The sequence below is a fragment of the Marmota flaviventris genome, chromosome 15 (genome assembly GCF_047511675.1).
Source record: "Marmota flaviventris isolate mMarFla1 chromosome 15, mMarFla1.hap1, whole genome shotgun sequence".
Taxonomy (NCBI): domain Eukaryota; kingdom Metazoa; phylum Chordata; class Mammalia; order Rodentia; family Sciuridae; genus Marmota; species Marmota flaviventris.
Window position 1 is genome coordinate 61,174,242 of NC_092512.1, and position 12,900 is coordinate 61,187,141.

Genomic DNA, 12,900 nt, shown 5'->3' on the forward strand with positions numbered 1-12,900 from the left:
AATAAAATATAATCCATTTGGTGGAAGTCAAAAAATTTTATTTCACTGGCTAATATTAAGATGAGTACTTGAGATATAAGTAATTTCTCATCAATTCCAGATTATCCTTTTATTTTTATTATTTTAGACACCATCAACAAAAATATTTGTAAGCTAAAATGAGCAGTTATGTAAAACTATAAAAATAAAACTATTTTTAGAGTTGTTTCTATTACTGGAAATGGGATTTGTTTTTAATTTTTAATATATATGAACAATTGAATTTCCATTTTTTTATGGAGATACAAAAAAAAATCAAGCTGTTTGCAAGAAGGAAACAGTTGGGGAAAAGACTAATATGAAATTTAATTGAACTATAAACCAATATAGAATAAAAGTAGGGATACAAAGACATGGCTCTTATTCTCAGGGAAAGCAGACATCTCAATCACCATATTCCAATATGATAAAGTAATATATGAATGAGCACGTATCTACTGGGTGTCTAGAACTATACTAAGTATTTTATATAATTAACTCAATCTTTACAATGAGGAAATTAAAGTAAATTGCTCAAGTATATAGTTGGCCAATTACAGGTCTGATTCCAAAATGTAAACTCCTTTCCATACCCTGGAGGTTGCTGCTAAATGCCTGAATGTGCACATGGCCAAGGAAGCATTTGCTTCTGGTCAGGAGTCGGCAGAGGGCAAATACTAGCAAAAGCTAAGGGGCAGGATGACATTTGAGCTGGGTATAGAAGAACAAAGACTGTGTACCCAGCAGATGTGCTAAGAGATCAAAAGAGAAATTAAAATGTGTTCCCTGCTAAGGGATTTGTGAATGATCCTGATTGATTAGTGTACAATGAAACTTGAAGTTGAAACTGGAGAGGTACACATGGGTCTAGTCTTATGGGTCTCCTACTTTTATACTTCCTGTACTTCTCTAAAGTACATACTTAATGATCACTAAATAACTACTTATATATTTATAGTAAGACTTCTCTACTAGTCTTTAATATTCTTGAGGTCTCTGTCTCTTTTGCTCATCATAGTGTCTGCAGTGCTCAGCTTATATTAGGTACTCAAAACATGTTTCTGAATAAAATAAATATGTTTATTTCAAGGAAGGCTGGCATGGAGGTTTCTTTTAGGCACCTGGGTCAGTGGTGGCATGATTAATGGATGGGGAAATTATGCTTAATTAAATCAGTGTTGAGTTTGAAAAGCCTATGGAGTATTCAGGTAGACTTCTCAAATTGGAAATATACATATTTAGAATTTGAGAATGATGCTTCCCGAGAAAAGACCAAGATCAGAAAGCTGAAAAATATTTATAAAAGGAAAGGGATATACTAAATGTTTTAGTAGCCCATTATAACCAGAAATTATATATGCTCTCATGTTCCATAAAAAGAGCAATCGATTTATATGAAGTCATGTGTTAATCCTATTTTCATCTATATTGATCAAGTAGAATTATTGTGTTTTGTAAACAGAGATTGTGGTAAGGTTTATTAGCACATGAAAGTTGGGAAAAATTCCAAGGAAACATTTAGTATACAGAAGGGGTAGTTCTGAGCCCCCAGAAGGAAAGCACAAGTAGTATTTTGTGTCATATGCTTTGAGGTTTAATCCTAGGTAATTTGAAAATGGTAATAGGAAATCACAATAACACTTCAGTGAGCATTAACTATTTAAATGGACATTTTATTTCAAATATTGGATGTTTTTTCAGTACAGAATAAAAATTAGAATGAAAAATATAGGGTGGTACACAATTATCTCAACACCAGAGGCAGGATCTCACTTTTCTATATTTTTATTTAGAAAACTAGAGATTAAAACTCATTGTTATTGCTAATTGTGCCATCAAATAAGAGATGTGATCAGTATAGAAAAAACAGGCTTTTCATGGTACACAAACCGCTAAAATGCTAGGAGAAGAATGGTCTCTCACTTAGCAGAACTGCGGGAATGCCTTTTCAGACAAAATGGATTGAAAGTGAATACTTAGTATAAGATTTCTAACTAACTTCTAAATGACAGCTTCATCTTTTCCACCTGACCCCAAATTTATAGTTGAACCTATATGCATAGGAAAGAATTCATTTTTGTCCTCTCTACCTTCACCTTTAATGTTTAACCTTCCTGTTTCCATGAGATAAAAACTGCAGAAACACTTATTTTCCTTCAAGGAGGGAAAAAGTTTTCATGACACATATTTGGTTATACATTTTTGCAAAGAAAACTATATTTTGTATTGTTCCTTAGTGACTTAATGTTTCACAGTTTAGTAGACAACTAAAGCAGCATTAAAATTGTATCCTTTGAATAAGCCTGGCTCTATTTCATTCTGTCAGATGCAAATGAGAGATTTTAGTGCAAAATACAAATATAAAGCAGACATTTGTTTAAGCAAACAAGCAATTTGTTCATTGGTATATCTGATCCTTATTTGAAAGGGGTGCAGGTCCCTCTCAACCATTCACATTTGAAAACTATAAACTGTCCCATTGTCCAGTAAAATGACCCCACTGGCAGCCAGAGACTTGGAAGAAACAATGCCTGCATTAACTGCTAGGATGTGCTGGTGGGGTAGCCACTGGGAGCCCAAACTAAGTCATGACATGGGAAAGATAACAGACAGATAAAGGTGTTTTGTTACCTGTATCTCTCCTTTCCTCTAGGAAAGTGCTTTATTGAACATGAGATGCCTGGGTACAGTGGGCATGAGCTCACTATGGTACCCCAATTACCTGACACTGATTTCAGGAGGAGTTTTTTGAAACTATTTCAAGTAAACTCATTGGGCTTTAATTCAACCTGAAAACGAAGGGGTAAACTAATTCCAATGTTTGTTTGTTCTTGCTATTGCCAAAACCAAGTCAAACCAGTTTCATTTCTCTTAACATTCTCTATTTGGAACAAGTATTTTCAGAGTTTGATATTTTATGAAACTTCTTAAAAACCAAGCTATAATATATTGCCAGAATTTCATGTCTTTGTTTAGTCTCAAGGAAAAAAAGAAAAAAGTATTACTGCAAAACAACACTGTTCTCTCAATTGTTAAACTGAAATTGACTAGATTCTACTTTTTAATAAACAAGTCCTTGGGAAAAGAGTATTGTCAGTTTTCAAGGGACAGGATACCACATTGCTAATTAATTTGTAATTTTAAATCTATTGTGCTATTCCATATAATACCAAATGACATACAAGCACTCTAAGTTTTGCACAAATGGGGTTGAGTTGAATCAAAAGCACAAAGAAAGCATTTTATATAAAAGGTTCCAGCACCATCAGTCTGGGTTATCCAAACTTTACATTTTCTGTAATTTGTTTTTGTTCATTAGGAAAAGAAAGCTGTTTTGAGAGGATAATTCAAAGGTTTGGAAGAAAAGTGGTGTATGTTGTTATAGGAGATGGTGTGGAAGAAGAACAAGGAGCAAAAAAGGTGAGTGTAGAGGGTACATCTTGTGCTATTCACTTTTCCTTAGTCCTCAAAATTCTCATAAATGGATCATTGAAACAGACAATGGGACATGTACAGAGCTATAAGTACCGGAAAAGGTCAGAGAACTCAACATGAATAGTGAGGTGCACAAGCTCAAAGGTTGTAACCAGATTGTGAAGATCTGGTTGGTCTTCATAGAGTGTAGACTTTGGGAGCAGAAAGGTAGGCATTGTGGTGCAGTCACCATCCAGAACAGAGATGACACACACGCTTACTCATGCCAGCCTGCCCCTTTCTGTACCCAGAACAGACGTTGCCAGGTGGTTCAAATCTCATTACCTGAGCCTGACTGCAACCTGAGAACCTTTCAATCATCACTTCAGAAAGCCTCTTCCATACCAGGTGGCCAGAGATTTGGTTTTCTACGGGACCTGATGGTCCTGCCTCTTGGGATACTTGTAAAGGACCTCACTTTAAGTCTCCTGACTTCCAGTCTTACCCTTGCATTTTTGTTCTCCTCAATCTCTTCAAGGTTCTCTCTGAAGAAGCTGTTTCATTCTGCATCTCAATGCCCTTTTGTAAGGGGAGGACCACATACCTTAGCCTGGCAGCCAGGGTCTTCACAATCTGGTTACAACCTGCCTTCCTCCTTCACAGAACACTGCAGTCAGATTCATCTACTGATGTTTGTTTTGTTACTGTAACAAAATACTTGAGACCAATTTATAAAAGAACAGGTTTATGTGGCTCAGTTCTAGAAGCTGAGCAATCCATCTTGCTACATAATAACATGGCAGAGGGCATCCCACATTGAGACAGTAAGTATGCAAGATCAGGTCTCTGTTCCTCTTGTACAGCCATTAATGCTGTCATGGCAGCCCTATCTCATTACCTCCTACAGGCTCCACCTCCAGATACCATCAACATATGCATTTGAGGATTTACACCCTCCTCAAACCATGCCTAGCATTTTTTCTCTGGAATCTTTACCCCAGTGCCTTTCAGTCACTGTCTAACTCAATTTTCAAAATTCATGCTTTACTTTTCATATACCCACAGTGTCTAGGAACCTAATTATAGTCTTACTCACCAGAACTGGAGTAGTAAACAGCTTGGATTCTTGCTCCAGCCTAGGTTTGATTTATGGCTCTGCTGCTTATCCAGTCTGACTTTGCACAAGTTTCTTGATCCCTCTCTTCGTCTTCCTGGTCTAGCAAAAGCACCTAGCTCCCAGGCCTGTTTTTAAAGATTAGATTTAAGATCTATAACTACAATAAAATAGAGCCTGATACATGTGAATTCAGTAAGAAATGGTAGCCACCATTCCTGTTGGCTGATGTGTCTCTTTCAGGAACTAAATCTGAGCTTAGAGGTGGAGATCTTGTTTTGTTTTATTGAGTCTGTCTTTGAATGTTTTTATAATTCTTGGTACACTTGTACTCTAAATATTTCCTAAGAGCATGACAAGATTAGCCAATAACATAACTTTCCCCTCCCACACTCATTCATTAGATTCCATAAAAGAATCTAGTTCTTCTAGTATATACGAAAAAATATTGTAGAAGTGGCACATGAAGTTCCAGGTCACAGACGCATCATTGAACCTCAGGTATGACATGTGGCCAGCCTTCTTATGGTCTATGAAGATGACTTCATGCACCTTTGTTGGTGCCTCTGAATTCCAATGAAAATGTAGGTATTGACACTAATTCTGTCAATGACCTCACTGATACGCACCATGGATACAGTGTGCCAGGAGACTCACACTAACTTCTGGTCTGTTGGTGCTTGATCTGAAATGGCATTTGCCATTTAAGCACTGGTTCTGTTCTGACCTTTCTTCTCCACCAGTGTGCAGCCTTGATTGTTCTTGGGTATACATATTAGCCCTGTGGATCATCTTCCTCAAAATAAATTAGAATTCCCAACATTCAATCCTGGAGATCTAAAGAGAATGTTTAGTGGGAATGCAGGCTCAAGTTGTCTTTCTGGAAAAACCTCTGGAATTCCCCCTTGGACCTCCTGGTGGCCAGGAAGGCATGGAACAGATTTACACCTCTGAGAACTGTGGAGTTGAAGAGCAGCATTTCATGCCTATGTAGCCCTAGGCCAGGGTGTGACTCTGCCTGGTTCTTCTTCCTCTGGTGTTCACCAAAAGTTTAATTTCAGGAGAAAGTTGCCAAAGTGTGTGAAAGTGATCACCTAAAATCAAAGAATACAGGTAAAATCCTTTGGACCCTATCTAAAAACCTTAAAAAATATATATTTCTTAGGTTTGGTTTTGGTAAGAACAACAGGAAAAACAAATTCTTTGTTAGAAAAACAGTTAAAATTATTTCCATTTGTCTTTGGATATGATATTCTTTCTTTACCTGGGGCACACCAGTTGCAAAGAACATTCTCTGAATTTTTTTGACTATGAATGGGTCATCCCAGCCTTTAACTTTGATTTCCTGTTTGACTATAGGTGATGAGTCCCAAACCATCTGATGAGAATAGTCTCTTGGGACCTGCCTCTCTGTATATAAAGTGTAGATTTTTCAAAAGATTCAGATATCAAGTTTACTCAGAATGACAGGTCTTAATTTTCTAACTTAAGGAGAATGTTTTGTCTAGCCTTTTTAGAAAAAGATCTAAAACAATAGATAATGAATATCCTCAACTTGCCCTGTAAAAAGCTACATGAAGAGTTAGCAGTTCTTGTTCCAGTTACTAACATCTTCATACCTCAGTCTCTCCTTTTAAGCACTCATATCCATTGTCTCATTAAATCCTTGCAATTTTATTAGGAAGGAATCCTTAGACCCACTTCACAGAGGAGGAAATGAAGGCACAGAAAGGATGATTTATTTGACCAACAAACACAGCTAGAAAGTGTCCTAAGTTTTGAACTTGCTTTCTCTGGTCTCATGAGATTTAGAAGTAAACTATGAATCTCATTTATATATCTTAAGCATTTGGTTTACAGAAAATAATTTATATGCTTTTTTAAATTAAAGTTTGTTTCTTCTTGTGAGGCAGACATGAAATTATGCTTTTAAACTTTATTCATTCTGATACTTCAGTTATTGAGTAGTACTAATCAGTTTAAATTACTAAATAAAATAGTGAACCACTGAAGTCTTGCACATTTTTTATATTGTTTTGCAAAGTCAACATTTGTTCAAAATCAGTTTTAACCATTTAGCTTACCTCTCAGTTAAAAATGCACAACACTCTTCTTTTCCCTGTAGAGATGTCTTTCATCTGACTAAGTAAGATTGTTTTTTAAGCCAGAAACAAAAGCCAGTAAGTAATTCTCCAGTTGCCTATGTCATTAAAGGTCACTTGAAATCCTGGTTTCACTTGGACCTCTTTGCCAATTTAGTCCAAGGACTTTTCTGAGTAATTGAATCTAACTCTATAATTTGTATCATAGAAATGCTTTCCTCAAAGAAAAAAAAAATCAGGCTTTCTTTTTCACCATAAATTCTTTGTTTTCATAATACAATATGACTTGAGTGAAAATTGTTCATGCATATGATTAAAAAAAATCAAGATGTTAATACTTAGTTTAGTAAGGCCACTTTTACTCTACAAATGAAAACTAACCTTAGAAAGCTATTTCAAATTAGTCTCTTCTGAATAACAGGAAAAAACAATAAATATACATTATTCTACACAATGACATAGGCTTCATCAAAAGTTGCTCACTTTAGCCAGGCGGCACAGCACAGGCCTGTAATCCTAGCAGCTCAGGAGGCTGAGACAGGAGGATCATGAGTTCAAAGCCAACTTCAGCAAAAGCAAGGTGCTAAGTGACTCAGTGAGACCCTGTCTCTAAATAAAATACAAAATAGAACTGGGGATGTGGCACTGTTGAGTGCCCCTGAGTTCAATCCCTTCTACCACCACCCCCCCAAAAATTGCACTATTAAACATTCAGAACTTGTAAAATCCAGAATAGAACTGAGAACCTGATTGACAATACCTAATTCTGAACATATTCAAGAAGAAAATAGAAGCCACTTATATAAAAATATTAGTAATTCAATTAAATTATCTGGTTTTAGTTTTCATTAAGAGTGATACAGAGATTACAAACATGGAATCCAAAGAATCTTACTACTGTATAGTGATTTGTTAACATTTGATGAACACTTACTATATGTCAGGTCTTGGAACTGGATTCGCCTTCATCCTTGAAGAGCTCACTTCTGATTAGAGGGGAAAAAGATGAGAAGTATAATAAGTATTCATGAGTTGTTAGAATAATCTATGTTTTGGTACCTCCATATGCAAACTATCCAGAAATAATGTATGCATAGGAAAGCAGAGGGTTTTTTTTTTTTAATACAAATGATAATTATATTGTTTTCTTCTGTACCTGCTTTTTTTCATTGGCAATCTGTCCTGGCACTTATCTGTATCAGTATATAGAGCTTTCCATCTCTAATCCCTTTAAGTGACTGCTTGGTATTCCATTATGTGGATGTGCAATTATTTAACCAGTCCCCTGGGGCTGAACTTTAGGTGGGTTCCTGTGTTTACTATTACAAACAGTTCTGCAGTGAATGGTGTTTATGTGGTTTATTCAAGTGTATCTGTTGGACAAATTCCTCTGTGGGATAAATTCCCAGAAGTGCAATATGAACATCAGAGTCTGCTTTTAAATTTTGGAAAATTTTAGTTTAATCCAGCAATATCCATTTATCTATGAGTGCCCACATGCCCGGCTTTATGTGTGATGGATGTCAGATGTAACTAGAAGGGAGAAATGCAAAATATCAGGTGGGAAGGTCAGGCTAAGGGAATTTGGAGAGTTCACAGCCATAGTCAAGAGGAAAAAGAAGGAAGGTGTCATTATGTTCCCGTTGGGAAACATTTTGGCTGTAAAGACTCAGAACCATGTGCTCCTTTAGGCCTTGGTACCCACTTCTCTCAGTGTGTGCCCACTCTTGATAAACTAACTGTGCATGTGTCACACTTATAGCTGTCATTTCTGTTAAGATTTGTGGGTAGCTCTATTTTGGAACCTAGTTACCAGATGGAGTATTTCCATTCTGCTATTGCATGTCATAACCATCTGAATATCTTAATACACTGAATGATTTCAGCTGTCCTAAACCAGTTTGTCCACTTAGATTCGCTTTGGGGTACTCTACCTGCAGCCCATAAGTCACATGAATTCTCCATTCATGATGCCTTCCATCCATCACACTCACTCCATTTCTACTGTCATTCTGCCTGATTTTTCTGTGACCCAGACAGTCACACTTCCAAATCCATCTGACTCTGGCTGCTGCCCTAAATTGTTTAAAATACGTCCTTGGTGTCTCCCAACATCGAGGAATTTTTAGCCACCATTTCCTTCTATTTACCAGATGCAAATCTAAACCCCTTATATATTTTTCATTTCCTTGAAAAATCTTATTAATCCATATAATGAGTCATCCAGAAGAATCACAGAAAATGCTCTGTGCATCCTACTTGTTGGCCTTGTCACAACACACACCTCCTAACTGGGAGTCCCATCCCTGCACATCTCTCTTTCCAACTTCATCCATTCTTCCACTTCAGTACAAGCCCAACTTACCGCTTTCAGCTAAGCTCTCCTCTCTGAATTTGAGTTTCAGTCCCACATAGCCTCACAAAATTGTAATGAATTTGTCTCATCAGATATATCGTGCCTGCTGAGTGGTTCTTGGCAGTGGCGGCATGTGTCTTGTGTCTATTAACTATTACATTCCTCCTGCAGCTACAGTACTCTAAAGGGAATGGACTATAGCTTAATAATTAAATCATAAACTTGCAATCAAGCACCTTGAGTCATTTCCCCTAAACCTTTATTTTATAGATAGGGAAGCTCTTAGAAATACATGCAATCTTTGCATCAATGTGTGCTTATTTAGGGAAAATACTATTATGCAATATTAGTTCTAATTATTTATGGGTAGGAGTTTTTTGTCACCAGCCTTCTTTCATAGACTGTTTTCTTTTAAGCACCTACTTGATAGTAAGTTAACATCTCTTAGAGAAGTCCACTATTTTTTTTTGTGAGAATGAAGCTGATCATTGCTGACCTCTTTACCCTTCAAGAGATGAAATAGTGCTGAGTCTGGAGTTTGTGTCCTAAATGCAGCTGTCCCCAGAATCTGCCTGCTGTCATTGTAAAACCTTGGGCACTTTTGTTCCAAGGAAGTAGCCTCATCACCACTGCACTGTGATGGGTTGATGGGCTGTCTATCATCTGCTAAAGGAATAGCTCATCACTTTCACTCAGGACTTCTTAGGAAGAATCTCACCTTTCTATATAGTGTTGTAGAATAGGGCTTAAAGGTAAAACAATTTAAATGTGCTCTAGGCTGGCATTAACACACCTATGAAGATGAGTGACAGTCATTGGACCAGTTTTTTGCTATGACATGAAATGGCCAATTTATGACTTAACCATGTACCAAAGAATTAGCTGGAGTATTTTTTTTTAAGTTTCCTTTTCTATATCTCTGCCACTTATTGCATTTGTCGCTGCATGTTTCTGAGTGCACCAGTAGCTTCCAAATGTGTAGTGGTCATGATTGTAGATGTAGGGAACTCATTTGTGGGAACCAATGCTTGCAAAAGAATCCAAACCTATTTTGGAAAAAAAAAAATTCCACCTCTCACAAATATTTTTATATAAATTTGTAAAGCTAGTTATCCTAGAGGTTTCTGGATGTCTGTCTGAAGAACCTTCAGCATCCTTTTTTACTTCCCAAAATAACAGCACACTAGATCTATAGAAATGAGAAAGAACTTTGGGGAAGGGTAATGGATTGCTGGCAAATATATTAAAGGAAAGAGGAAAATCACAATTAGCATAAGGATATAAAATTAGATATTAAATAGATAGTTTGATATGAAAGAATGTTTATAGTTGAAAATGATATATCTAAAATTAAGTTGAGATTAAGTCAAAATAAGCAGCATGCAGAATGGTACATTCTGTATATATGCATAATTTCAAATATGTGAATAGGAACTTACATAAAAATGTACAGAAATTTGTAGTAGGATTAAAAAGTGGTCTGTATTTCTTTAGATAGTTCTATTTTTTTTTTTACAAATATTTTATATGCATGAATTTTCTCCAATAATAAAAAAGAAAGAAAGCTTTCGGTATTATAAGAGATCAAACATTTACATCCCAGATCTATGAATTGCATTCACTTGTTTACCAGATTAGGGATTGGATTGTGAGTATGTGTTTTAATATGTGCTATTGTGCTGATAATTCAGCTATGCAAATTTTTTTTTAAAAGCCACAGGAACAGTTAGGAGGCATTACAGTAAAATTCAGATTAAGTTCAGAGCTGGTAAGAATCTTGGCTTCATTCCATATCAGTTATTATTTAAAACCCTCTACTCTTATTTTTTTCAGTAGTAGAATGGTGATAATAGTATCTATTTGAGGCATGTGGCACAGTGACTCTTGACATAACACCCAGTACTTAATAATTATCATTACCAAGAAACTCTTTCATAGGGCTTACCAGACTCTGAACCAACTGGCTCCTGCAGCCAGTCATGTCACCAAATGAGTCTTTCATACCCAACCAGTGCTAACAACTTTTCCTTTATCTTCTGTGCCCCACCCCACAGACCCATTCAGAGTACTCTTCTGAATGCTCATCCTTTCAGACCCAGCTCAACTAGCACGTCCTATTTTCAAGTATTTCCCCCATTCCCTAAGCAAAGATGATTGCTCCCCTTCAACTCTCCGTAGAATACAGATGAATTTACATAGTAGTACCTTTCTGTTACTCATCTACAGACTGTGAAATACTGAGTCATGGCAAGATGCAACTCAAGGTCATTTATACCTAGACTGTATGCATGCAAAATCAAAAAACAATTTTTTAAAATGAATGAAAGCACAATGATTTATCTTACAATCTAAAGATCCCAGTAGAGCATCCTCTAGAAATCTACAATGAGATCTTATCCTTAAATGATAAAATAGTCTAGAAGTGGCTAACAAAAATATATAGATACTTGCAAGTAATATCAAGTACAAAAGGCCTACATTTGATATTGCAATGTAATATAAGATTTTAGATAATTTGAGGCAAATACATTGTTAATAAATGTGCTTTTAATAGTTTGCAGCCCAGTAATATAGCAGCTTGTGATTGATATCAAAATAGTAGCTCCCATTGTTACAGATTAGAAAAACAAAACCTCATTTCTATTTGCCTCCATGTCAGATTCTTCTTAGTCTGAAAATTTCCCAAATTCTTCAGAACTATAATTGCAAATTATACTTTGGCCTCCATATTATCCTATAATTTTTACCTTCTATAATAAGTAGTTTATCACTTTATGAGCTAAGCAGAATTTTGTCCCCCAAAGGTGATGATTTTCTTTTATTTAAGAAAAACATTTTACTGATGCAAAAGTACTTATTTTCACTCCTTTTGAACTATAAAAGTTCATTATCACATTTTTCACCACTTATGGATTGCAGTGACCTTACTTTCTCCTGTTTTTCTTGTCTCTGGTTTATTCAGATGTTTCACAAACATCCCTACCTTGATAGTTTAAGTAATAACACAAATACACACAAACCAACCTTAGACGTCCATTAAGTTTTTCTCATATGGTAAAGTCATTTAAGATCAATGTAAAGAATAACTGATGGAAATAAAGAACGATTGTTTCATATATGAGAAAGATTAGTTTGGAAAAATGTAAAATACTACCAACTGAGGAAAATGGCTTAGACTCATAAAAAGAAAAGCTTTTTAAGCTTTCAGCATCAAAAATCCACTGCATACATATTTTGAAAGGCACCTGTTCTTGGCAAAGTTTCATTCATAGTGAATGTCTTATTAAAGTTTAAAATTAGCAATCAAGTCACAGTATAGACCTAGTTTAAAAATATCCAGAACCTTTTTAAAGAAATGAACTCTGGATTACATTTTAAAATTCATCCCCAGACTCTTTGGGGAGGATTAGGTTTGAATTTTTTTTTTTGAACAGATGGATGTGATGGCGAAGATGATAGCCGGCAATTTTCCTAATACTTAAACAAGGGGCTGGGCATAAATAGTGGATTTTTAGAGGGAGTTGGGCACATTCTCTATCCTGACTGTGTATCTGCCCCTTCTGCAGCATGCCATGCCTTTCTGGAGGGTCTCTAGTCACTCGGACCTCATGGCCCTACATCATGCCTTGGAACTGGAGTACCTGTAACGACAGCATGGCACTTTGAAACCACACAACTTCCCTGTGACCAGGGACAAATCCAACAGGCCCGAGTTTCATGTCAGCGCTGGACTCCAGAACTTAGTGATTTCAACATACCATGTGCAGCTGCTGTCAATTTTGACCTCTGCCCTCGTGGTTAAGGGAGGACCACGTCTATTTCTTCAGAACAGCTGTTGACTCTAGTACTGTGAATCCAATGAAAATAAGCCATGAGAATGTTCTAGCACAGCGTAA

General features: G+C 36.2%; 1 protein-coding gene across 7 annotated transcripts in view; it reads left to right on the top strand.

The window, feature by feature from the left end:
* The window catches only part of Eya1 (EYA transcriptional coactivator and phosphatase 1), a 150,086-nt gene extending 137,416 nt beyond the window's left edge, over window positions 1–12,670 (top strand). For all 7 annotated transcript variants that reach the window (XM_027947492.2, XM_071601995.1, XM_034635755.2 and 4 more), the window contains 2 exons: window positions 3,338–3,438; window positions 12,571–12,670. In XM_027947492.2, coding sequence (XP_027803293.2) covers window positions 3,338–3,438; window positions 12,571–12,651 — 182 coding nt within the window. In that variant the 3' untranslated portion in view covers window positions 12,652–12,670. The remainder of the gene's footprint in view (window positions 1–3,337; window positions 3,439–12,570) is intronic.
* Window positions 12,671–12,900: the final 230 nt, after the last annotated feature.